The sequence below is a fragment of the Barbus barbus genome (assembly GCF_936440315.1).
Source record: "Barbus barbus genome assembly, chromosome: 22".
Lineage (NCBI taxonomy): Eukaryota > Metazoa > Chordata > Actinopteri > Cypriniformes > Cyprinidae > Barbus > Barbus barbus.
In genome coordinates, this window is record NC_136750.1 from 19,310,185 (window position 1) to 19,337,946 (window position 27,762).

Consider the following 27,762-nt stretch of genomic DNA (forward strand, 5'->3'; position numbering starts at 1 on the left):
ATTACATATTGTCATTAGGAATGTTTTTTACCAATAGCAACCACTTATAGCAAATGCCTTAAAAAGCCATTTCACGTGAATATTTTATTTTATTTTATTTATTTTTTTAAGTAATGTACACAATACAAAGTATAATTTGCTACCAGTCTACAGTTCATTAACTATATATGGAATATTCGCATAATTAAATAATTAAAATGAAGAATAATTTATTTCTACATCAAACATTGATCAACAATTCATAACAACATTTATTTTCTTGTTATATCTGCCAACTAGTATTTTTTTATTTCATAATTTCACTCTCTAAATAAACTGCAGAGCTTATGAATAGGCTATGTATTTAGCCATTAACCACTGTTTCAACTGTGTCCATTCTCAAAATGTTACAAATTATGTCAGTATAGTATAGTGTTAAAGATTACGAATATCCAATTTTGTTTAAATTTGTTTTAAATCCATCTCTGAATACATCTGTTGTTTCCATTCTTATACAGCATCTAAAGCAATTCTGCAGGTATATTTAATACAGTGTGTTTTAACTATACCAGGCTCACAACCTCGCACATTCCTCTAAATTGCAGGACTACCCTATAGGGACACACACCATGACATACAATCTCTTTGTAGAACACAGATTAAAGGTAGCAAATATCAGTGTTTAATCGTCATGAAAGGACGTCATTCGCAGTGCCCTTTGTTTAGTGTCACTGTTTCTTTAGCATGCGTTGGCATGTATACCAGTCAAACGGGTTAAAAGTCATTGTTAAAAGTCATAACAAGTTAAATTCCTGTCCTAGCATTCATTCAGAACTTTGATACTTGAAATATTACAATGAACTTTGACGAGTAGATAGGACAAAACACGTAACTGCATTACTCATTATTACGTGATTTATGGGTTTGGAGGTTTACAGTCACTCTTCTAAAATCTTACTTAGTTCGGTTTCATCTTGTGTGTGTGTGTTTCTATAAAACAAGACTTACTGTAGAAGTGCAAGAGTATCAGGACTGGCAATCTCAACCTCTGCAAAGAATCTTCTAGAAAGAGCTGCCATTATGTCTGTTACAGACATTACTTTTAGCAAACCAAAAACACTTGTCAGGTTAGCTGAATCCGCTTTATGATCAAAAACTGAATTACATGCCAGTGTAAATTAACGATTTTTGTCATCCATTCTTAAACTTATTTTCACATTTATAATTATCATCACTGAATTATGATTTGGAACATGATCATAAACTTGGCATCATAAAATGTGACTTCATTAAGGGAAGGACTGAAAAAAGAAAAAGACATAGACAACATAATTTTACAACCCTTTATTCACAGTCATATGCAAAGCATGAATTAGTACATTACAATCTGTTGAATGGTTTCACTTAAGTATTTTGTAAATCACATTTTTTTCTATTCCTCTTTTTTATATTTGTACATTTAATGGATATTTATAGAGGACAAGCATCAGAGGCTTTATATTGATGTTAACAGATGGAGAAGTTAGTAAAGCTGATCTACATAAACAACTGATTTTAAAAAAGGAATCATATTCAATTATTATTTTTTTATTTTAACATCAACTCTATACTTTCACTTTTCCTTTCTGTTTACTGATGTTCCAAAAATTGAGATTCATAGAGACCAGTTATATAGGAACATGTAAATAAATATATATATTTCTATTTTATATGATTTAAGATATGTGTGTGATATGTGAAAACAGAAATCAATTGATCACCAGTATACTAGTTAAAAAAAGAGCCAAAAGATCCACTTATGTTAGGACACAGAACACTTTCTTATTAAGAAAAATACATCTTCCGTTGCAGAAAAATAATAGAAAAGTTACATTTGCAAGTAATAAAACTTCACTGAACTGCTTCCGAAAGTGCCTTCGACATCACCATTAGCAAAAAACCAAGACCGCCTTAATAATATTGTATTACTAATACCTCTATTTCAAACATATGAAAAATTAAACAATACTTTTACCGCAATTTAAGGTTATACAAAGTAGAAACTAAGTCAATATTGTTCAGTTGTAAAACAATTTTATAGCATTTTACAAAAGAAAAAGAATAAACATTCATAAACGTTCACTGTGAAATTGTAATCCGACCAACTGTTATACAAAACAAAAGGCTGTAATTTTAGGAACAGACTCTTATAAAGTTTTATATTAATATCTAACAGTTATAAGTTCAGTATCAAATCAGATACAGGCGGGTAATTTCAAACTTATCAAATTCTTATAAAATAAACAAGCACCTCTAACAAGAGGTGAATGGCATCACTATGGTCAAAACCATAAAATTTTCCACCGTTAAGACAGATATTTCATCCCATCTCTCTCCTAAGGAGCATGCAGATGGTGCGGTCCCACAGCTATTTCACTTCACATCATGCAGATCTACTAGACATAGAAATCAAACAAGACATGATCTAATAGAAGTAGAAAAGAGGTAAATCATTCAGTAAAAATGGTGGCATGAAATGGAAACAGAACTTGGAAACACAATACTGAATCATCAGAAGCACAGTGTAAACATGGTTTGGTCCGTTGTACCATCTTCTGGTAACAGGTCCAGTCTTTGAACCTTACTCTTTTCACAGTACATCTTCTATCACCGGTTGTATAGATAACACTACAGCAGATGATTAGGTGATAAGAAACACCACAAGGCTTAAGTTAGTATCAAGAACTTTCCACCGCAGCATTCTTTGACTTATGAATCAACCTGCAGCTGCATAAAATATTTTCCCCTCCACCTAAGCTCTGACCTACTACAGTCTTTTTATTTTTAAGCCACGTGACCTCGTTATTCTCCTCTATTATTCTCCAACTGTCCAGAAGCTCAGGCTGGTGTGTTAAATGTGAGAAGCTTAAACTTGAAAACACTGAGAAGCAGCATTTGGAGACACCTTTTTTTTTTTTTAAATACGAATGTTGCATTGATTTTGGTCCATGCAGCACGGTTGAATCACTACAGACGCAGAGCATCCTCTTTTAAGCACATTGAAATTTGCTCTGCTCTTTTTTTGACACCATATTTCTATGACACCACCTTCTGTCTGTTGGGAATTTATGCATGTTTCCTTTAAACCCTGAGCTTCTTCTTCAGCTCAAAGTACGCGTCAAATCTAGACATGGCGTATTCCTGTAAAGAATAAGAAAAAATGATTAGCATTTTTAAAATGATATATATTTATAATACATCAGTTCTACAAGATATAGGAACATTATATGGGTTATGATCTTTTGTTTTTTTTGTCCTTTTTTTATTTCTTATTATTTTTCTAATATTTTCAGCCATTCATTGTAGATTATTCATCGTTTTAAAAATGATCAAACATCAATAATTGTTTTTTATTTTTAATACGCAAATTAAACAACATGTTATGTCAAAAACATTACTGTGGCACACACTCCGCAGGTTTACAGTCATGTTACCCTGACCTCACAAGTATTTGTGTAATGTCCAAAGGGTTGTCAGGCAGCGCAAATATTGCAAAGGCCATATCTTTACGTATCTGATCTCCGTTGATAAAATTCTTGTCTTACCTAAGAGCTGCACTGTGTACAAAGGAATAACTCAACATGAGCTATAACTCAACTGCACACACAAAGACTTGATGGCTTTCTTGCAATAACTCACCATGTACCCAAACTCAATAGTTGATATTTTGGCCTGGATCATGGACCACAATCCCCAAAAGAAATGGGATGCCAGTGCGAACCTAAATGAGAGAGCATTGAGTTCACAAAGTACAGATGGAAGAACATTTGGGAAGTCTCTGGAAATGTGAATCACTGCTGGACTTGGTCCAAATGCCTTTTTACAATATTCATTATTGTAGTACAGTACGAGACCCAAGAGGGATAGCCTCATTCTTTTTTTCCTTTTTTTTATTATATGGGCCTCATTTCAAAATCAACAAGCTCAAGAAAATGTTACTTAATCATCTATAAAATTACAAAGGTATCTGAGGTAAGTATATCACCTGTTAACCTCCACTAGCATATCCTCTTTGAGTTTCAGCTGGTCCACCTCACTCAAGTTTTCAAATCCAGCATGAGATTCCAACAGATAACTCTGAAAGAAATGCATCTGAGGAAACAAAATGAAATGTAATGTCATTTTTATGGTTCATAGATTTAAGAGAAGAAATAAAAGTACCCCAAAAAGTCATTTTACAAACCTGCTGTGATTGGGTGGGGTAATTTTTGGTGTTGGTGATGAAAAATGGAAACTTGTCATAGGTGTAGTCATAGGCCCACTCACAGAAGAAATTTCCAATGTCAAATCCTCTGTGGGAGAAAGACAGGAGATCAGCACCCCATTAAGAACATTTGTTAGTGCGATAATAATGCATAATGCGTGAGTCTTGGTCGTTCAGAAATCATTGGTAATTGTGGAGGAGGTTTTGTTTGGTTGCCTCCCACATTCATGAGAATATCATGACATTTGGAAACTGTTCTGATCGGTTTCAATAAATAATTAATAAATCAGTTCAGAATGACGTGTAGTAATGATCAGCACTATAATATATAATACATTTATTACTGACATGCCAAACATTAGTATACTGATCCAACCAATTTGCCAAAAAATAGTGTTAAATATATTAAATTGATAAGTTAGCACTTTAAAGTTGACAGCTCCAGAAAAACTATTTGTAAAATCTCTCCAGTTTCCCACAGACCCCCTAACACAGGTGCTCAGATCCCATTTTTAAAATTCCTGGTCTAAAATATTGTGCAGCTGAAGTGCTGCATTAACAGGTATTGTCTTATTGCTGTTTGAGAAGATGATAATACATTTCTAGTCTATCCAGTTCAGTCATGAAACTCAAGATAGAAATGCAGTCTTGTATTACATGGCAGCCAATCATATTGCTTGCTCAACATTAAAATAGTCTAGTTCAGTACTTGCTCTAAGTTGTTCCTGCAGTGTGCAATCAAGAGTTCCTCTTATACCTTCGACCTCCCCCAGCTCCACCTGTCTAAATCTGCTGCAGGACTTATGTATGCCTAATCATGCAGCAGCAAGATAACTTACATGCTCACAACAGCATGTTTATTTATCAATCTATTTATTGGCAGTAGCACACCCATACTTGCTTTGCAGCAGCAGTATGTGTCTGCCAAGACCAAAATACATTAACATTGTCATATTCATTAAAATGAGTTGCCATGATTGAAAATATATTTTGAGCCAAGCCACAAAAAAAAGAGAAAACATGACTCTTACTTTGCGCAAACTAAGAGATCCATTTGTAAAAAAAGACTCTTTGTGAAGAGCCTCACAGCTGCTGTGGAAACTGAACAAAGCACACATCTCTGTGGCTGGGAAGCCTGGCTTCATTTCCTACTGCTTTGCTGCACAAGCACTGTCCATGGACCTAAACATGGGTCACTTACGCCCTAGGAGACTACACTGGATGGCAGGATGGGAAAACGAACAAAGTATGTCTTGACCCTTGTCGTCCACCACTGGAACAGTGATCTTGCTGATACAGGACCCCCTTGTAACAAAACTAGGCTCCTAAATGGAACATGTTACAGTTTGGAGCTTATTTGTCAGAGGATCCTCTTTGAGCCCTGTGTTTGAGCACGTGCAAGAATGCGAGTACCCTAGCAACAGTGTGGGATCATTGCCACACCCTTCAACATCTAGAGGTCTCCTCTTAGAAATGGGGCCCCCCAAGCGTTCCAAACTAATCAGAAACAACAGAGTTGTCTTCAATAAGAGAATCAGACAGTTCTTTAATGCAGCTCCAAAGATGTGGGGGGTAAAAAATCAAAACTTAATTCCCATCAAACATCTGGCTTTGCAAAATCAGTTTTCTTAGAATTTAGCTGCATGTACTTCTTCTGATAGAGCATGTGAGGAATGGATGTGACTATGAATATTACAGACCTGTAGTTGTAGCTGCTGTATTCAAAGTCGATTAACATGAGCCTCTGTCTGTCTGTGTTCTCACGGCCACTCAGGAGCAAGATGTTTCCTGTTTAAAACATGGCAGCACTTTTAAAATATTTGATTAACCATTGAGTGGCCCTTTGTTAGAAACAATAATAAAATACAGACAATCACAGTATTAAACCCATGTCTAACCTTCTTGCAAGTCATTGTGGCAGAAAACAACAGGAGAGGGAGTAGATTCAAGTAGACACCTGTGTACACAAACAGCCATTTAAGTAGGCATACAAAAGATATCCATTTTGAGCAGCAGGCAAACACATTTTGTATTTGTCAATACATTATCTTGCTATCAGTCACTCTTGAATCTCTTGTGTGAACAGTTTCCAGGGGTTCTGATAAAGCATGTCAATGAAACCATGCTGAAAATTATGGAAGCCCGTTTCCGCCACTGAATAAAAAATTAAAAAGGTAATTGCGACCTTTTATCTCACAATTCTGACTTTTTTCTCAGAATTGTGAGATATAAACTCGCAATTGCGAGAAAAAAAGTCAGAATTGCACATTTTTATCTCGCAATTGTGACTTTATAAATCGTAATTCTGACTTTATAACTTGCAATTGCGAGTTTATATCTCACAATTATGTGAAAAAAAGTTAGAATTGTGAGATAAAAAGTCGCAATAACCTTTTTTTATTTTTTATTCAGTGGCGGAAACAGGCTTTCATAGAAAATATATGACGAGAATATAATTCCCCTAAAACAGAAGTGAAATCACAGCTGTACTAAATAATCAAGACAATAAAGATCTTACTTGAGACTGTCCATCTCTTGAGGCAAGTTGTAGCTCAAAAGGCGGGAGAAGTTTCGTAGATGGTGCTCCCTGGTGAAGGTGAGCTGAAGCACTTGATCCATGTACCTGTGCAGTAGATGAGAGAATAAAAAGATTGCAGTGTTAGCCATCAATACTGACAATAATTCTTCTATTTTTAGCAATTAAGTAAGCTAGAGTGAAATATTAATATAGTAATACGAGATGATAAATGCTAAAAGGCTATGGGGTTTTCCAGAAAACATGAAACAGAAAACAGTACAGCTTTTTCTTCCAGGGAACTAGGTTTACAGAAATCACATTTTTATTTTTATGATATTGACATGTAGACTGACTTTTACCAGAATAAAGCTCAATCCTGTCAACATCCTGACAGTAAGGATCTAGTTCCCCACCCACTATGAACATTTCTGAGCCTTTAAACAAACTAGACAAACTTAAACAAACTTTTCCAGAAAATGCTAGTTAGCGGGAAGTCGTGGCCTAATGGTTAGAGAGTCGGACTCGTAATCCAAAGGTTGCGGGTTCGAGTCTCGGGCCGGCAGGGATTGTAGGTGGGGGGAGTGAATGTCCAGCGCTCTCTCCACCCTCAATACCATGACTGAGGTGCCCTTGAGCAAGGCACTGAACCCCCAACTGCTCCCCGGGCGCCGCAGCATAAATGGCTGCCCACTGCTCCGGTTGTGTGTTCACTGCTGTGTGTGTGTTCACTGGGTTAAATGCAGAGCACAAATTCCGAGTATGGGTCACCATACTTGGCAGTATGTCACTTCACTTAATGTTATCACATTGGCCTAAAACCTACTGACTTTGCTCCTACAGCGTATAACAGCTTCCCAAAAAAAGGATAATTTTTGTGCTTTTTTCCCCACCTTGTTACACTTGTGGTGGTCTACAAAAAAATCACTCAAAAACTGAGGTGCATAAGCTCAGATAAAAGGGTCCTACAATCAGTAAGCTTCAAAAAGAAATACAAACCTGTGCTAACTGAAAGAAAAGAAGTAGAATTCATAATCAGGTGATTATATAACATTGTATGCAAGCAATTTTTAAAAGGCTAGAACAGCCAAATTAGGTAAAAGATTTTCAGCACAGGACAAGTGTTAATTTGACAGATATTTTATGATCACGCACTTTTCCATGGTGCCAAACAGCCACTTTGGCTCCTTGTTGAAGGGCATTCTCATTCCATGAAATCTGGTGATCTTTTCAGCAATCTCAGCAAATATACCAGGGACCCTCAGCTCATCAGTGGACAATTTTCGACTCTGCAGGCAAACATTGAACTTTCTGTTTGTGTTTTTATAACTAAAACAGAAACATTTATGTAACTAAAATATAAAAAGTTGCACTTCAGTTTTAAGTTTATGTATATTTAAAATCATGGAACATCATTCAGAGCAATGGAAAAAGTGACAAAGAGGTTTTTCTTGCAATTTGCAAGAAGGGGATTCATAAGCATTAGTGTCAAAAACGTGTTTCACATCCAGACTGTCCTCTCAATCATCATAGCAGAAAACTTGAAGACTCACAGGAACAAACTGTTCCAGTCTCCCCTGTGGAAAAATGCCATAGAGTTTGGGCCCAAGCTCCCTCTCGGCCAGGATAGCAAACATCACACTCTCCAGTACCATGGCATCAGCTCCCTGCAAACACAAAAACATACGGATACAGTTTGGACACTCAAGTTAAATCAACTGCCAAGATTTATCATCAAACCACACAGACTGCCATGAAAACCTGCTTAGCCTGATTGGACCTTCAATCCCTTAAACAGGAGTTCAGTTTAAGTTAAAGAACTTAATTCAAAACTGTGATGCCATAAAGGACAATGAATTCTGCTCTGAAACCAATTCTATCTGAGAGCCAGTCATTTTGTAACAGTGGAGATGAGCAGAAGCAAAATGAATGGCAGTGCTGGAGCAAAGTGAGTTAAATGAGAGGAAAAAAAGAGAGACAATTGTGTTGAGCAAGGCAGAACTTGCCAAACATCCCAGTCATTAATTGTGGCTGCTTAACTAGCAATGACATTAAGCCTGTTTATGGACAAGGCTGTGCCAAGTGTTAATACACAGAACCGAAAGAGCTCCCTTCCTATGTGGGGGAAGTACTTGGGTGTCTCAATTTTTCAAAACATTCTACAGTTCTGCTTTTACTCGTTCCTTCCAATTAGAGATCATCTAAAAGTAGATTGCCAAGAGATTATACATTTTAGTTACCAGTTATCAGTCACTGAGTGTTGTACTTTGAACTAATGCCTTAAGAATCCAAAACTGGTAGGGCGAATGTTTGAAATTGCACACATTAATGATTCAAATAAATTCCTTTAACATTAACTTGAACCACTGATGTCACATGATGTCACGTTACGTAAAGGTTTTGACCAAAAACTGGCACACCAATATGGTAACAACAAAGGCAAACAAAAAATGGCAAAAACAAAAATTATAATCTTATATGTCTTTCTTTATTCCCTGGTGAGTATCCTGGCAACTCTTTTCGATATAATGAAAGTGAATGAGAAAAAAAGTTTGGATCAGTTGATTCATTGAAAAGATCAGACTCAAACAATTACATTTCTTGTCTTAGATTTTTTTCATTAAATTAACTGATTAATAATAATAAAAAAATTGTTCCATGAGAAAATTAAGTCAGGTTTGGAATGAGGGTACACAAATTAATTATGGCTTTAATTTTTTTTATTTTGTGTCAACTTTCCCTTTAAGATCACAGTAAATATTGTAATTATGAGTAGCGAGCACAGGAATGGCCAATCAATGTCCTATTTACAAGTGGGAAACTCTAGAAGTTATTTGAAACATGGTGGAAACACTGACCTGTAATATAGATAATGTTTGTATAATCTCGTATTATCTATATATATTGCGACCAGTGAGTGGACTGTAGTGAATGGTGTAGCACTCGCAGTTTACTTCACATTTAGGTGTGATACCATTAATATTTTTCATTATTTCATGAATTCAGACGTAGTTGTTTGGGTAATTATAATATTTAGAGTTATAATTTGGTATATTACTTGTTTTGCTTAGACTACTTCCATGTTCCATTTCCAACATGAATGCATGACGTCCTAATAACCAATGTCTGACTCAGAGGAACAAGTTTCCCACGTGCAGTAAAAAGCAGCATTGTACGAGTAGTTCCTGTAATTAGTGTCCTATAAAACGACAGAAAATCTTTTGCCAAGCACTAATAATCAAGATGACCAAACACTTCAATAAATGAAGCGAATAAAAAAAGACATTAAATAGCCACAGACTCTTGCTTAGAAGATACCCCAAAGGAAAATCTCTTCAAAAACTCTCAATTAACACAATCATCATGGCATTGATTCTATACTGTGTGCAGGCCAGGGACACAAAAAAACTCAGTTTAACCTACCATCTAAGTCAAATAATGCATTGGCCTTGAGTCTGTTATCTCACTACAGATCAGTTTAATAAGGTCAGGTAAAGCACTGAGCTCATTTCATCTCAATGTTTGACATTATGCAAGAATGGCACGAACTGCGTAACAAAACTGCTGAGGGAATATCAGCTGACCTGCAGCGTAAAAAAACATCCGGCTCTCTCAGAAATTCAACAGGACACCATGGCCTTCCCATTGGAGGATAATTCTGACGGAAAAACCTGGAAGGAAATTAAACGTCCTCAAAGGATACTACGGAAACATCATCGCTGGCTTGCCTTGGATGTAGGAACGTATTGGGGAACCAGCAAGTTTTCTAATTCTTTGTTCAAAATATTTCTACTATATGACAACGACTCATGCTCCTCATTTAAATTTGTTCTGAAATGTCTGGAATTTTAGGTTTGGTCTGCTGCCCAGTGAGTCAAATGTTTTAACAGACAGCACTCTTCTACGGAAATACTACCTATGCCCTACAGAAACTGGTTTCAGACAGGTTTCCAAGAACCTACAATTTAATGTGACTAATGCTGCCTTCACGTGCTATTGGAAATTTTATATTTCCCACTTATGAAGTCGTGATTATGAGCTTGTTTGCTGACAATTCTGGAATTTCTGTCAAATACATGCTTATTTCACTGCTTATAAATCATACAATATGCTTCGAATGATCGTTCATATCTAGCCTATAAATGCACTACTTTAGCAACAAGACAAAGGGATGTAGTTGTTGTGAGAACAGCATTGACAGCGGCAATGGGTGTCCCCTCCACCATGTTTAAATTTTATGGCCCGCCCAACTCGGAAACTCTGGTATTAAAATTATTTCCGAATTTCCCAGTAGTAAATACGACTTGAGAGGCCATTCACGTCCAATTTCCAACTAGGAAACTCTTATTTACGATAATTCTGATCGCACGTGAAGGCAGCATTAAAACAAGCCACTGTTCCACAGAACACAGTTCCAACCCTAATCAAACACACCTGATTAATGAAGTTCTTTAGGATTACATGACAATTACAAGCAGGTGTGTCTGATTACACCTGTGGTAGTGTCTAACGAGGGGTGCCCATTCCTGTTCCTGGAGATCTTCATTCCTGGAAAGTTAAGCTCCTAGTCACATGCACCTGAACCAACAATAGTTGAGATATTCAGGAACACTTGATAATTACAGAAAAGTGTGTTTGATCAGGGTTGGCACTGAACTCTGCTGGAATGAAGATCTCCAGAAACAGGTATGGGCACCTTTGTCCTAGAACAAATACAAAAGAGCTTCAAACATTACCAAAAATTTAAATAACTACAAGGCTTATTTCTCGGAAATAGGGAAAAATGTCTTTATTTGAATTAATGAAATTTTCAATCATTCCATTAGATGGCTCTTTTATTATTTTCAACACACACCTAAAGAGTGTGCGTGGGATAAATCAGTGCTGCTGCCTTCAAAAAATTCACGACTTCCTACCTCCATATACTGCCTGCAAAGCCAGCATTTTTCAGGTTTCAAACACAGTCTCTCTCTCTCTCCCTCCCTAACCTGTTATCTGACTAAGCAATGGCCATGTGACTGCTGAGCAGCAGCTGCCTGGGTTTTTCCAGTGCCAGTTAATACACAAGGCATAATCACAGGATTACTGAAGCAGATAAGTTCACAGCAGCACGAGGGCAGTATCTACATGCAGGTGTTTTCAATGTCCAGTGAGGAGGGGAAGTCCATCTCAACAGTACCACCACTGACAGCCCTGTGTGTTGGTCTGCGGAATACACCTAGATAAATGCACACAAAACTACACATGCAAAACAGATAGAAGCAAAGTTTGCTGAGGCCAGACAGCTGATGCTGAACCGAGACAGTGAGGTTAATGCTGGGATAAGCTTCTAAGAGGAAAAATTTAAAGTGTGTCAAGGGATGCGTCTTATCAGTTGGGCAATCTCTCTCTTTGTAGCTAAGAATATGAACCTTTTACACAATAATTTTCATATAAATAATTAGACATATATTAATTATATAATTATTATTATTAATTATAATTATAATAAATAGTTTGTGTCTCTTTTTGAGTAAAAATAGTTAAATATTGTTAAAACAAGACAATATTACTGGAGAAGCAAAATTGTATAATATTGATTTCAAAAGAATTGGTTTCAGAGAATAATCACTTTTTATATATTTTATCACTTTTAAAATGTTACATTTAATTTACATTATACAATATATTTATATTTGGTTAATTTTATTTTATTTTTTTAAGTTTTAAACATTAATCTAAAAATAAAAATGGTGAAGTTGAGGTAAGAAAAACAAACGGTTGAAGATGCATTTACTGAACAAAAGTCTTATTATCTTATACAATTATGCATGTAAACATGCAGTTTTAAGAATTCTTTTATACATTTACTAAAAACAATACAAAAATATTTTGATATACAAAAATATCAATTCAAACATTTGGTCCCAAGTGACCACATTTATCCCAAAACACTACTAAAATACGAGAATGTAACAATAATAAACCCGAGTGCTCATGGAAAAATTTGACCTAAAAGTTTGAAATCACAACTGAGACCAGTCCAAACAAAACACATCTGATGACCCAAATAGCATGTCCCTTGGCCTTGGAGGACGGTGGGATAGGAGGTAAAAATACAATAACAGCAGTTTAACTAGCTATAATGCTTTTAGGAATTTGCCCTCTTTTTGGCCTTATATTTGCTCTAAAACGTCAGATGAGGTGGAATAAAGACAAAATCCTTTTATAGAGACACAAGCCTATAAAAATCACATTCTGCTCACATAAAAACAATAAAAAAACAGACCTTTGCTAATGTTACTTACTTGAAAGTGATTTTCTGTGTTTGATTGTCTGGAATCCCCTTTATTACAGGACATCTAGCAATAAGAGAAAAAGCAAAAGACTGTCCATAAGAATAAAGTGTTGTTCATGTGACAGATCAGTTTGACCATCCCCATAAAGTAGCAACATTACATAACAGAGCTATTTTCCAGAACCCACTATAAACTATTGACACCGTGTCTTTGGCAGCCCAGTAAGAAAGTGTATTAAACAAATGCATTAACTTTGTGATTAAAAAAAAAAGAACAGTGTTAAAGAAGGTTGAGAGCTAGAAATCTATGGCCTGTTGAACAAAAGGCTTGATGCAAACCCAAAATTTTGTTTCATGACCACAGATGGGGGGGAAAAAAAATCAAACAATCAAATCTTTTATAACAGTAATTATCAAAACCATGTTCCACTGAGACCTAGCACGAAAATTTAGTACACAATGCTATTCTCCATTAGAATGAAAACATCTAAAGGGTTTGGTGTCCATGGTAATAAACACTATGTAAATCTCACATGAGCAATGTGAATGCTAGTGACAGCAATAAAGTGTGTCTAGTTAAATAACGAGCAACACAGGTTACTACTGGTGCACAGCTTTAAAATTAACTTGAAAAATACCTTAATGAACTCTAAGATTTATTTGTGAATCACTGTGTAGCAAAGTCCACACACTCTGGTATTTGTAATATGGCTTCAACTATGGCTTTTCCACGTTTAAACGCCTGACTTCAGAGGATTGGACTGTGGACCTACTGACACCTCATCAGGTATGACATCATGAGCTTCGTGACTGCTGTCTCTCTACATAATTTATTGAAAAACATCCAGAGACTAAAAGCAACTCATCATTACAAAAATCAAAAGCCAAAGCCTAAAGGGAACATTTAGTCACTACTTAATAATGGGTTAATTCACATGTGTTTATATTTAACTTATATTTAGGAAAATATTAATCTATCTGTCATATAATATAAACAAAACATTTTGTATATATTTTAAAGTATTTTTAAAGATAAAAAATAATGAAAGCAAATTTTAATTTGCTAAAAACTACGTCATTACATGAACAATAATCATAAGGCACACCCTTTGCAAGTAATGTTGCTTTTATTATAATGCTACTGCAATAACATAATTAATGAACTATCAAAGGTAGCACTTTAGATTACTAAACATAACTACTACAACAGCTACCTTACTTACAATAAGTATCAAATTAGGAGTTTATTGAGGGAACACGCTTACGTAATAGTGAATATGTGTTGAATAAATGTTATTCTATTAAAAAAGTGGAATGCTACCAAAATCCTTTATAATTCACTGCCATGACTTCTTTGTTAATGTAACAATGTAACCAGCACCTACATATTTTTCAACGGAGTAATAAAGAGTTGAAAAAAAGCAGACAGAGGCAGAAAATACTTCAAATCAGGAGTGTAGTTCTCAAAGATTTTAAAGACTGAGATGCGCATACACTTGAAGGCAATGCTGTTGCTTCAGGGATCGCATACTGTACCGTGAGTGGTATGCTGGGATCACCTGGAAACAAGAGTGCTCAAGGCACGCTCCTTTGGCAAGCCTACGGCAAAGAAGACACGCAAGTACAGCCATGGAGGTACATCACCCAATAAAAACTGCCTCTTTAAATTTAGAGGGTACACACACAAATACAAAATCTCTCTTTGGGGAGCGTTTTAATGCCCATTCTTAACTGAGATTTCTGATCCAGGGGTTGCCATCTGCTGAATGAAATTAGGTATGAATGTCTCAAAACAATCACTACTTCTGTAAAATCATAATTACAAATTATTTTTGGTTAGTTTAATGCATAAATTAATGAACTGCTTATTGTTTTAACTGTTTAAACTGAAATTACTGCCATCCAAGCTATCCCAGATACACAATACCTAGTTTCAGACTAAATGGCAAGGTTTAACATTTGGCAATCTTGTACTGTATGTATGCATATGTAGGCATGTAGGCATCCTTCCCAGCTTACTACAGGAAAATTACACAAACACTTGACCAATACATCTTAAACGTTAACATATATTGTGTAAAATTTTGGTTTGAAATGGCACAGGTGCGGATCTTACGAAGCATTCAAGTTTATCATATTTTTTTTAAATACTAAAATTATAAATCAAGAATTCGAATACATAGGCCTACTGCTTTGCATATTATTAGACGTTAATATGCAGTATGGCACTTAATTCATACATTTCACAAAGTACAAAAAATAACAAACAAAAAAAACTAGTAAAACACCTGCAGAATTTGTCCATATAGACGAAGGAGCACATTTCGTGGTTCATCTCCAATGCTTGCTTGCTTCTCTGGCAAAGCGCAGAGGAACAGTTTGTTGCTGAGACCTCCCCTAGAAGCAAAAAAAATATATATATGTTAGAAAAGATAAATAACTGCCTTCTTCCAATGAATCAGGATATCTAATTATTATAAGAAAAATGCTGCCAACAGGCATCGTTTTGAGCATCATTCTTGAAGCCTAAAAATGCTGCACACGTCCATGACACACACGATGCTGTTTCATTAGGCAGCTCAATACATTTTGAGACACCATTTTTGTATTCCATTCTCAAAAATGCTGTGTTAGGCAGACAACGAGGCTTTGAGACACAGTGTCTTGCATTTTCATAAATACTCGATGTAATGCCTGAAAATGCGTTCTATGAAGGCAGCTCACCCGGTTTTGAGACACAGCCATTGTTATACAAAAAAAACAACAGTAATACTGAGCAATCCTTTATCATCTCGTGACCAGTGAAAGCAAACTTACAGTACTAAATCTTAAGAAAGGAGCGTTTCTAGTGAGCGTGTCGCCTATTTCCGAATTACTTTCTTTTAAGGTGGCATCTCTGACACAAGTAAAAACAGTTCGGTCTCAGTAATTTACATCCCTGGTCACGTAGCAAACCAGAATACCTGATAATAGAGATTTGGAAATCATCCTCATCTATGGACTTCCAGGCTCCGTGAAGGAATTCTTTACACCATAGATACGCCTTATGCTTCGTCTGGTGGTCGGGCTCATCCAGTCGAATAATGTCTTTGCAGTCGTTTCCACTGTCTGGCTGGACTTCGAGGACATTCTCATTTAACGTTACCAATAAACCCAGAGACAATGAAGGCGAGGAAGACACGCCATTGATGAATTTAGTCTTCATCTTTGCTGTTGGTTACTGGTATAAACGTAAATTATCAAAATTTGCAGGCAATGAATTAAGTAACAGACACTCTATGCCGCTTTATAACTATCAGATATTTTAAACGCAGATTCACTGACACCGTATAACTGTACGCACTACTGTAATGAAGAACACACTGCTTCAGATGCGTTTATTCGTGCGCAGTATGTTGAAGTCAGGTGGGTTTGACCTCACGTCACCCGACCACACCCATCCAGTTCTCTGATTGGACAACAGAGTCACGTCCGCTTCATTCCAAACTCGAGCTACGACATCAGTAAACAATGCCTTAGAAAATAGACTATCATTTACAATTTAATAATGTGGTTTTTAAAATATTTTTGGAATATTACAAAAAACTGTTTAATTGTTATTGAAATACACCGTGCAATATAAAACAAAATAGGCCTACATATATTTTAAAACAGGTTGGAATATAGCTTCAAAAGGTAACAAGGTGGTCAGTTTAATAGATTAAATTGACATTACATGCTTCTTACAAAATGCAATGGTGATAATCATAATTAGGTCTTTGGAATGAGCATTAGAGTTGGTAACAAAACCTAATAAATAACAAAACCTTTTCAAATAAAACGTTCTGCCTGCTAAAAAAAAAGCTATATATTTAGTAGGCTATACAGCATGCCAATTTCTATGTCCCTTTATTTTGCTTTAATCTAAATATGCATATTGGCTAAAATTGCAAGGGGACGATGGAAAATGGCAAACAAAATAAGTCTTTGGGTTTTTGCATCAGCTGATTATTCCTCAAATCAGTCATTTTCACACATCAGGGACACAAATTGCACCAGTTTAGTGATAAAGCATGTACATTACAGAATCTTCTTAAACGGTTCGACTCATATCTATCTAGGCTGTTTGCTTTTTTTTATTGCAACGTTATAGGTTTAGGACCAAGAGGGTTTTGCACGGTTGCGGTTTAGACGTGTCGTTCCACACGTTTCAGGTCTAATTGTAAACCAAGTGTTATCCCAGTACCCTCTGGGTCGAACCCTCTGTAGTCACATGACCCTGACGAGAACGTATTAGTAGGTGCGTTCGACTTGAAGCACGGCTACAGACGGTGGTCAACGAGAGTAGCCGCTTGCAGTCAGGGGCGGAGTTGAACACGGAGTCGTCAAGTCGGACACTTCGGGGCTCTCCTAGTTTGCTGCATCTACCTCAGTCATGGCAGATCACGTGGCGTTTGCTTGCTTTATTGCAGACGAACTGGAAGCTATAGAAATGCCGTTATTGTTGTATGAAATTGAGCACAATGAGCAACGAAAGTGAGTAAAGGTTCAATGTGATAAGTATTGTTTTAATAAACCTTTAATATTTTGAAAGGGTGTCATCACGACAGAAACAAGTTTTAAGTAAATAAACAGAACATATTGAAAATTTGACTTGTGCAGTATGATTCATTATGTGTGTTTTTGCTACTGCAACTTAATAAAAACAATCTATGAAGATAATAATTGTATGTACTAAATGTGGTTTTCATTACAGATAAAAGAATTAGGATGTTACATATTTGTTTACTTATTTTACTATTTCTCCAGTTAGGTAAGCACATTTTAGTAAGACAAAACACCATGAACATTCATACGTGAACACCATGAACAGGCCTACGGATACGCCCAATTTATTTGCCTTTCTATTATGATTTATACCAGCTTATGAAAGTGATCTGAATGTTGTATTAAGTTGACATCCAGCCAGAGTTGTTGGCAGCAATCACATGCAAGTGAAGATGGATGAACCCAGCAACTAGACAATTAGTATCAATCAGAATCCATGATGACCACATTATATTAAAAGTCTGTAAGATTGACATTTGATTTATTCCATAAAAAATTATTATCTAAATAGGTTATGCAGCTTAATACTGTAAAGGGTCTGTATGAAAAAGGTCCAAAATAAACCTATGCACAAAACCTATATAAACGAATTAACAAAAAAGTGATTGCAGTAAAAATAATTGTAATCTTTTAATAAACATGATTTACGAGATGAAGATGACATGAAAAGTTAATTTATTTTTATTTTTATTTTTTTGAAAGTCCGTATATGAGCATTAGTGGGACTGATTTTTTAAAATTTTTTATTTATTTATTTTAATTTTTTTTTTAATTTTTTTTTTTTATTAGGCAATTATGTACATATTAATACAAACATATACAACTCACAACAGTAATAGATTAGAAAATAACAAAAACAAACGAAAAAGGGTATACAGAGAGAGAGAGAATATATATATATATATATATATATATATATATATATATATATATCTTTACCAGGGGAAAAAAGGTTATACATATATTAAATAACCAAATTAAACTTACATAATGCTTCATAGGTCTTTTGAGCTTTTCTGTTTCTAATATTGTGCAAATTAGTACCATATAGTTTAATTTCTTTAATAAAATGTTCACAGTTTGGCTTGGCTTTAGCCCATTTCTTTACATGAATATGATACTTTCCAAGTAAAATAATTAGTTGTGTAAGAAAAAAAATTGTACTCCTAGAATCAATGTTATCTTGTACATTAGTGGGACTGAAGTTGTCAGAATAAACCCGAAATACACGTCGTTGTTGTCATGTGGTGAATTTGGCCAATCCTGAAACAGCTGTGTCGTCATCAGCGCTCCCGCAGTCGCTCTGGAGAAATTGCGCCGGCTGAGTCAGCCGGCTGCTCTCGAAACGCTATCGCGGTACTTTGATGCCACACGTGACAGTGACGTGTGGTCGGCGCCGGTTCAAGTCGGACTAAATTTCTAACCGGCATGCACTGCTTCAAGTCAGCCGCCGATCGGTCTGCTAAGTGCTGCATGAAGTCGAACGCACCTAGTCATATACCACGTGTGAACAACACTGTCCCTCCGCCATTTGATAGTAAATAAAAACAAGCTAAAACCTTGACTTTGAGCAATTTTGTTAACTTAATTATGGTTAAACCGACTTAATTGTGGTTAAATGGTAACAGAATTCGTGTAGCGCATAAATTAGCAATTTAGCTTGTTTAGGTTGGTGTTTTGTGGTGGATTGAAGGAAAGAGATGTTGGCTGTGCGATTTTATTATGCAAGACCCCAGAACCTCTGTGAATCAGTGAGAGGAATATGAAAAGTAAATATGACCAACCAAATTTCAAACATAATCAATACCTCACCAAAATAATTGAAGCATTTTAGGAGAAAGAAGACTCAGAATTGCTTAATTAAAGCTTTTCAAACTTCCTGGAGCCCGAAAGAGGTGGAAGATGGTGAATACAGTTTATAGAGATGAGGGTCTCCAGGACATGGAATGAAAACCTCTGGAATAACCTGCTCAACTGTGCCTGAGAGAGAGGATCCACCAATTAAAAATGAATTCCATGCTACAAGAATTAGGCGATGACCTAAATAATGCTCAAACAGAAGATGCAGAGATTTAATATGATCAGTGGTTGGTCACACTTTATTGCATAATGGGGGCAAAGCACCAACAAACCCGAAAAACTGCTGAAAATAAGCCCAGAATATACTACAACTGCCCATATTCACAAGTGACTTTATGTGAAAACAAGCCTAAACTTCTAAACATTCCCCACCCTTTGCATGTTTTTCTTTATTATAATTTTAAAGAGTTCATAATAAATGTTCAAAAGTTAGAACTGACCCCCAAAAAATGAAGATACCAATATAATTTTGTGGTCCACTTGGCTCCAAAAAAAAATCACCATATTTAAATCCATTCTGTAGCTACATACATGCAGAAAACCTAGAAAATTAAGCAGATAAACTACAAATACATCTAATAATGACATCAGACAAGCAAGTATCTTGAAAATGAGTTTTATAGGTTTCAAGTACTTAAAACAGTTAAATAAAAACAAGTCCCAGAATATACAGAGTGAACAGTATGCCCCCAGATTATGTATACATCCTACATTGTTACTGTCATAATGCTCTTAAGAGTCAGTTTGTAAGCTTGAGACCATAGGAGTTTTGTGATCATTAGGATAAGAAGCTGATAACTTCTTAAAAGCCCACAGATGGCAGACCTTTGACACTACAGAATGTAAAGTATATAATGAAAGAAAAGATAGAAAAAGGTACAAGTAAAAATAGCCTAATATGGCAGCTGCCTACTTATAGGATCAACAATGGAAACACAAACAGCTTTGAATACCTTAGCATTTTTTTTTCTTAATTTTTAGGCAGAGCACAAAATGCACACAAAGCCACAAAGTCAATTAGATGAATAGCACAATGACAATGATTCAGGAAAACAGATTCTTGATGAGTACAATTCAATACAACTTATCTCTTGAGGACTTTTAGCCGTAGGCACGCTTCTCTATGGACTTCCAAGGTCACACAAAAAGGGTCTGACGTTCACAGAATAATTATTCAATCGTCCAATATCTTAATGGACCAGCACCAGGCCACCACAAGGAGCACCACGGCCTTCCATGGCCAAAAAATCTGACACATGATAAAAAGTATTTTGATACAAAAGATGTGGAGATCTGTATAAATTTGAGCTCCTCTGCACATTGTTTGCTCAACGATTCCCTTTAGCCAGATCAAGCTGAGGAGAGAGACGCATGTGATTCTTGTGCATGGGAACACTGTTGTCGAAATATGAAGTGTCAACCTTTTGAGGTAAAACCATGCATGTGTTTCCCAAGTGGATTAACGTCTTGCAAACAAAGCCGAGAGGTTTATGGAACAAAACAGTTAAGCTGGACAGAATGCTAACAAACATCTGCACATTATCAGACTTGGATAGGATTCATACATAACCTGTACACTTTCTACAATATTTATAGTCATAGTGAGGAAACAACAAAGAAGTGCCATCACTAAAAGGTAAAGAAAGATATTTTGCCATTATTTAATTGTACATTTGCATTTTCTATTTAAATTACATATGTTCAAAATGAACATGATTGAAACAATGGATATTTACACAGCTTATGCATTGAGTCTGAGGGACTGATCTTCTCGTCGTCTGGAGGAAATGTCAATGTCAATGGAATCTTTGCCCACGATGAGACGCAGGCGTTTTGCTGGTGGGAGCGGGATGAAATCATCCTCGTTATCAAAGTAGTCCTCTTCTTCGTCCTCAGAGGACAGCGAATCCACTTCCATGCTCTGACCAACCTGAGCGCCCGCCTTGTGATCCAGAACATCCCCCGCTTCTCGCTTCACGATGCCTAAAGTGACGTCCTCCGGGTAAGTGTGATGCAGCCCCGCGCCGTCTTCCTCCCGCTTCAGCTGGATCTTGAGCTTGGTGGAGCTGCTGTGGGGGCCGTGGCTGAAGCCGTTGTTCAGTTTGGCCACGTACGAGTTGCTCCGGTCCTTCTCGTGCTCTTTGCTGAACTTGATGCTGATTTTGGAGGAGCTGGAGGGGTTGGCATCTCTGGCCTCATTCTTACTGCTGCTGCTGTCTCGACGCCGGCGTAGTGTTATCTTGGGGATGCCTGAGTTGTTCTGCAGAATCAGCTGAGCGTCGTAGCGTGTGATCTGCCGCTTCTTCTTGCCCTTGCTGCGGCGCAGGGCCTTGCTGCTTTTAGCCGAGCCGTTGTAGTGCTGGTGGCGGTCCGGCAGGCCGAGTACCACCTTCCCACAGTCTGCTACATCTGCAGCCCGAACTGCGTGCTGCAGGTCGGGCACACCCTCTTGGAGGAAGGACTCGCCGTAGGAGCCGGACTCTTCCTGTTTTATTGTCCTCCTGCGTCTGGGACACGTCCCTTTCTTTGGACAGCTAGTCTCCAAACTAGGGGTGTTCATCTGGTGCCCTGGTGTCACAGGGATGAGCTCTTCAGGCTCCGACTTGAGGACTACACCCGGGCTAGACGGCTGACTTGATGCTTGCGTGCCGTCAGCCCCCTGAGCACCAAGAGAGGTCCTTGTGGACCTACGAGTTCTGTAAGGGCAAAGTATGCTGTCCTTGCATGGGGAAGCACCCTTCGAAGAGCTCTGATTGTTTTCTGATGGGCGCGCTACACTGCCTTTGCCTCCGGAGCTGCGTCTGTCTGTCTCTCGTCTGGAAGGCTCCTTGAGATTCCCACTGGCACTCACTCGGCTAGAAGATTTCGTCCATACGCCTCGACACCGTCGTCTTCCTTTAGGCAAAGGCTGTGTGGGCTTTGACTTAAGTCTCTTTGGTATACTTGAAATATTCGTTTGAGTTCGTTTAGAGGATGAGGTAGAAGAAGGAGTGCTTGACAGAGTTTGCCTTGTTATAGCTTTAGCTTCTCCGTGCTTTTTGACACAGGACTGTGAAGTCCTTTTACGTAATGCTGGAAAAAAAAAAAAGGAAAGGAAGAGAAGAGAAATTATGAGCTTGAGCTCTAACAGCATTATTAGTATCAAATGTCTAGTATTATAGGTCTCTTACATGTTTGTACAGTGGTTGGTTCCTGAGAGTCTGCCTCTGCATTGGAGCTGACAGACTGGCTGTCAGAGTTCCTGCAACTTTCCCCCAGCTTCTTCAGTCTGTTCAGACGCTTGTCTGTCTCTCTAAGGCCGTACTTGCTATTGATCACCGGAGTCTCCACAGGCAACCCTGCTTTCGACTTAAAAGCTCCAGTTCCACGTCTGACACACACACAAATTAAACATTACATTTAATAAACAGATATTTGGAACAAATTTGTATAAACAAATAAAATTTTTTTTAGCATTAAAATCTCATTTATTATTAAATATTACATTTAAAATTAATAAAGCAAATAAATATGAATACTAGATGTTAGTATTAACTGAATATTAAGTAAACAATATTTTATTATTTAAATATTACAATTAATTTTAGTCAACTGTTCCAGGTAATACTTAAAATCTAAATATTAGTACAGAATATGCATAAACAAATAGTGAAATGTTTCATATTAATTTTATACTTAAATATTACGCAATACTTATTGTTGATATTTCAATTTTATATTTATTATGTATACATTTAAAATGATATAATTTTTTCTTCAATTAAATAATTTACATAATACTGAAATGTTTGGAACAAATGTTTAAACTACTACTTGAGCATTCTTTAAATACAACTACATGTAGCAACTGTTTATAAAACGCCAATCCAATACAAAATGTTGTAATTATTACAAAATTATATATTGTGTTTTTTTTCTGCTTTTTACATTGGTCATTGGCTATTTCTTGTTATTTTGTTTTTATTACCTGTGTCCTGTCCTGTTACTGTCTCTCTGTTGCACTGTGGAGCTTCTGTCACTACAACAAATTCCTTGTATGTGTAAAACATACTTGGCCAATAAAGCTCATTCTGATTCTGATTCTGATATTCATTCATTCATTCCTAACTGCTGAATTGAAGGAAGCATGAGAAACTACAGGCATGCAGCACATGATACCTTTCACAAGTATAGCATTCACAGAATTCATTGTTTTCTCCAAAGAATCCATCTCCATAGTAACAGGAGATCTCTTCCCTCGGTTCAATGTCCCGTAAAACCTTCACACAGGCGGTGTCTCGGCCTGTTGACACAAACTGCAAAAAACAAAACACATCAGTAAAATGTAATTTCCTGTTTCTCAGTTAATCTTCAAGTTAGTCTTCATTTTATAGAAAGCAGAGTCCAGTCCCATAAGCACTTACCTTGCAATTTGGCCGGCAATCTGTAAAAGCAATGAACACCTTAAATTTACTACAAAAAGATGCCTCATTAAAATTACATAATTTATTGATCACGTGTGACTGTTTAAAATCTAAAAGAGAAATACCATGGTTAATAAAAGCCGCAGGTCCGAGCCAGAGTTGCGCGCAGTTTTTGCGAGTAGAGTACATGACACTGAAATCATTCTCTCCATGTCGAAGCAACATCCTCTCTTCACTGGGAGACAGCTCAGCAATGCAGCCCACAAGATGTTCAATTTTATCATTCCTCTTCCTGTAATGTGCACAGTAAACAAATATATGATGAAAACTAGAAGCAAATTAAGTCGATGATTTGATTACATAAAAACGTTAACTCGCCAATCTTTTGTTGCTACAATTTTGGCTCCGTTTTGCTCAGAGGAGTAGCGATTGCAAGGAAGGATCTCAAAGCCGCTGTCTGAAGCAAACATGCGTAGGTAAACAAACACCTACCAGGACACGAGAGGGAAAAAACATAAAATGTAAATATTGCATTACATAAATAAGCAAATGTGTTCACACAAACAGTAAAAGATTAAATATTACATTTAATATTAATATTGTAGCAAATAAACATTAATATTAAATGTTTAATTAAACAATAAGCATTTAATGTTTAAATATTGCATTTTAGTATTAACATGTATAAACCATTTAAACTGATTTTGTAAAATTAAATAAAATTAATAAAATAATTTATAATAAGAATAAAATATTAATATGTATTTGAAGCAAATATGTATATACAAATAACATTTAAGACATTAAATATTAATTTAATCATTAAATATTAAATATGACATTCACTATGAATTTAAATATTTGAAGCAAACAAACAAACATTCATGTTAAATATTCATTTTATAAAGTAAATATTAAACAAGTTTTTAATTTTTATATATTTACTATTTTATTTTCAAATTTTTACACACTAACATAGACCTGCCGGGATATGAGAGAAAAGAAAAAAATGGGTCATCATAAATGGAGATCTTTCCAAATGTATAATTTACATGCGCTTTGAAGAGCTTTTCTTGGGACTTGGTCTTGTTGATAAAGTGATGTCTCGTCCAGTCGCCAGCAGTCAAAGCCTGAAAAGCTTTTTCCAGGTTGTCATGCTTCTTAAAAAGCGCGATCACTTCCCTCAGCTCCCCTTGCCGACCTTTAATTGGTCGAAACCTAAAAAGGAGCATCACGTTAACATGAACGACAAACTTCCTGACTGCAGACACTGAGAATTTGAATTCACCAATCTAGAAACACTAAACCTGGTGTTCATCTTGTGGGTCTGGAAGCCAAGGTAAGGATCCAGGATCAAACTGGTGCTCAGATCATCATATTCACACAGCTCCTTGGCAGTCATTCCCGATGAGGGGACATGGCGCCTTTCTGCCTCTGGGGGCGCCCCACCACAACCTGTTAGAGGATTCAGCATGAACACCATTGAGAATAGGACTAAGATTGCTTTTGTAGTTAAAGGAGTTGGAAAAATCAAATACACTCTGATGAACTTACGTCGACTGCATCTTCTAGCACTCGGGGAGCCCTTGCTTTGACGAAGATGGGCTCTCTGTGTGTTTTGCAGCCTGGACTTGCTTACGGGCTGATTACTGGAGAACTTGCTGCCATGTCTCCTGCCATTCAGCACCATGTTCTTGGATTCTCCCATCTACTTCATACCAGCTGGCGGTCTGGAGAAGGCGCATTGAGCTTCTGTGTGCTTCTGAGAAACCATTCAACAAGGAGACAGCAGAAACCACTGGGTTTAAGCCTGATCTGTCGCCTTATCTGCCAGGAAACTCGGAATCAGATTTGCTTCTTGTCACTTGTTTCTTCAGATGTTACTTCACCTATATAAAATAATGAATTAATATTATATTCTGCTTATCAACATATAAATGTATTTGATCATTATTCGTAATTTGAAGAGAATTTCAACATCCATAGTAATGGCTGAATTCATGATCAGCATGCAGTGAATAAAAAATAAATAAATAAAAAAGTGTTGTGAGATGATTACTTTTCAAATATTGAGTATAAGAGCGCCACCCCCTGGATGCTATTGTAAGTAACAAAAACTGCCTTCAAATAAACTACAAACCTTGAATTCACAATCGAGGTAGTCTTGCAAATAATGCCACATCGACCAATATTTCAACAAATTAATTTATGCATAAAATGTGTTTGAGAACATACATCCATTGCGGCTAAAACGCTCCCATGTAAGCGACGGTGTATTTAAAATCCAACACAAACCACATTAACACGCCGATTTTAGTCTATGCCCCAAATTAACGTTAATGCTTTAATAAACCTAAACGCAATGTTGAGGTAATATAACGACTCTAAAGTGTTAATGCAACGAGTTAGGTCGCTTAACGTGAGGCTAGCAGCCTAAATGAGCAGTTAAAGTAAACATTCGATGAACGCTAACTAGCTTAGCATCGAGCTAACTAAACAATGGGACTTGCCGAACCGGCAGAGCAAAGATATCTAAAACCGAGTTCCTGACGGATATTCCAGCACTGTAATAATACATATAAGAGCAAGATTACATCCCATGAATTTTGTTTCTGGGAATATTTTTAAAGATACTGACATTAACTGATAATAAAATGAGTATCGCACTGGGCCTAACTTGCAGCTAACTGCGAGATTGCAAGGCGACAACCGGAAAAGCCCTGAGCAGGAGGGATCTCGGTTAGCATATCCACGCAGTACACGAAATACTCACTTTATTGTCTTCTGCGTTGAGGTTTGTCCATCAACAATGTCCAATGCAATCCAAAAATGTCATATTGGCAAAAATTGTCCGAAAATATTACATTGAAATTCAAGATGGCGGCCGTTTCCAGATCAACAGAAACGACAGGACAACCGAGCCGCCTCAGAAAGAAATAGACCCAAAATGTTTGAATTATCGGCGCTAATTTGACGCTCGCTCCTTCTGTCTACCCCCCAAACTGTCCATATAATACCGTCGCACAAAGAAAAGGTGGCTGGATGTTGATCAAGCGCTATAAACGCCTCGACAAACTCAGATGTATACAAAGACAGCGTTGTTGTTGTACCCCTTTAAATGTGCACTTGCGGCTCAGCGCGCTTGTGTTTCCGTGGAGCAGCAACAGCATCCCACCGCATCATCGCCTAGCACAAATTCACACTTTTCTGCTTTAACTTTTCTTCTAGCAACTTCTAAAACAAGTAACGTGAGCAGGTATATGGCACAGTGAAAAACTAATTATTTTTGGAAGTCGTGTGCTCATGTAGAGAAATGGTACCCTAATCATTAGCTAAAATAAGCGTGTTGCAAAATATCTCTCATTGTTTGTTTTGTATTGAAATATATAAGTATATAATTTTTCAGTATACAGCAATTATCTGTTTCATGCAGATACTCACAACTAACTTTTTTAGTAGTGAAAATATGCCGAAATTCTGTTGTTGTGAATCAACAAAGTGGAGCACTGAAAAGACATTCTTTACTAATTTAAAAAATAACAACAATAAAGAAAAACAACTAGACAAAATAAAACAGCAAATTCACATTTTAAAACAAACAACAGTTATGCATGTATATACGTCAGAAGATTTGGTAGATTTAATATCATAACTTGTAAAAGGTGTTAAGGTTACACAGAAAATAGAATATTTGGATCAGGTTCATTAAAACAAATCCTATAAAGGGGTTTATTTTTCAGAGCCAATAAGACATCTCCTGTAATCAATTGTTTAAAATGAGTGCTTTCTGTTTTTCCAGCCAAGGTTTGCTTGTAATAAACAGAACATTTTCAAGTTACAGGTAAAATAGTGAATATTCAAAAGTATGGTGGTGTCAGATTTGTTTAAAAAGAAGAAA

General features: G+C 36.5%; 2 protein-coding genes across 2 annotated transcripts; both read right to left on the reverse strand.

Moving 5' to 3' along the window:
• Positions 1-1,308: 1,308 nt before the first annotated feature.
• Positions 1,309-16,417, reverse strand: LOC306888372 (choline kinase alpha-like). The gene is made up of 12 exons (XM_079446610.1): positions 15,978-16,417; positions 15,303-15,411; positions 13,025-13,078; positions 8,291-8,404; positions 7,893-8,026; positions 6,741-6,845; positions 6,121-6,179; positions 5,923-6,010; positions 4,202-4,310; positions 4,004-4,110; positions 3,658-3,739; positions 1,309-3,159 (listed from the first exon to the last, which is right to left on the reverse strand). Exons 1-12 carry the CDS (start codon positions 16,217-16,219, stop codon positions 3,100-3,102), a joined length of 1,263 nt encoding a protein of 420 aa, XP_079302736.1. The 5' UTR covers positions 16,220-16,417; the 3' UTR covers positions 1,309-3,099.
• Positions 16,418-19,684: 3,267 nt separating this feature from the next.
• Positions 19,685-27,048, reverse strand: LOC306888433 (histone-lysine N-methyltransferase KMT5B-like). The gene is given in 10 exon segments (XM_079446732.1): positions 19,685-22,533; positions 22,632-22,831; positions 23,620-23,756; positions 23,865-23,884; positions 23,990-24,156; positions 24,243-24,352; positions 24,917-25,108; positions 25,111-25,319; positions 25,419-25,753; positions 26,638-27,048. Coding segments are annotated over 9 exon segments (2,520 nt in total). The 5' UTR covers positions 25,573-25,753; positions 26,638-27,048; the 3' UTR covers positions 19,685-21,202.
• Between the last annotated feature and the right edge of the window lie 714 nt (positions 27,049-27,762).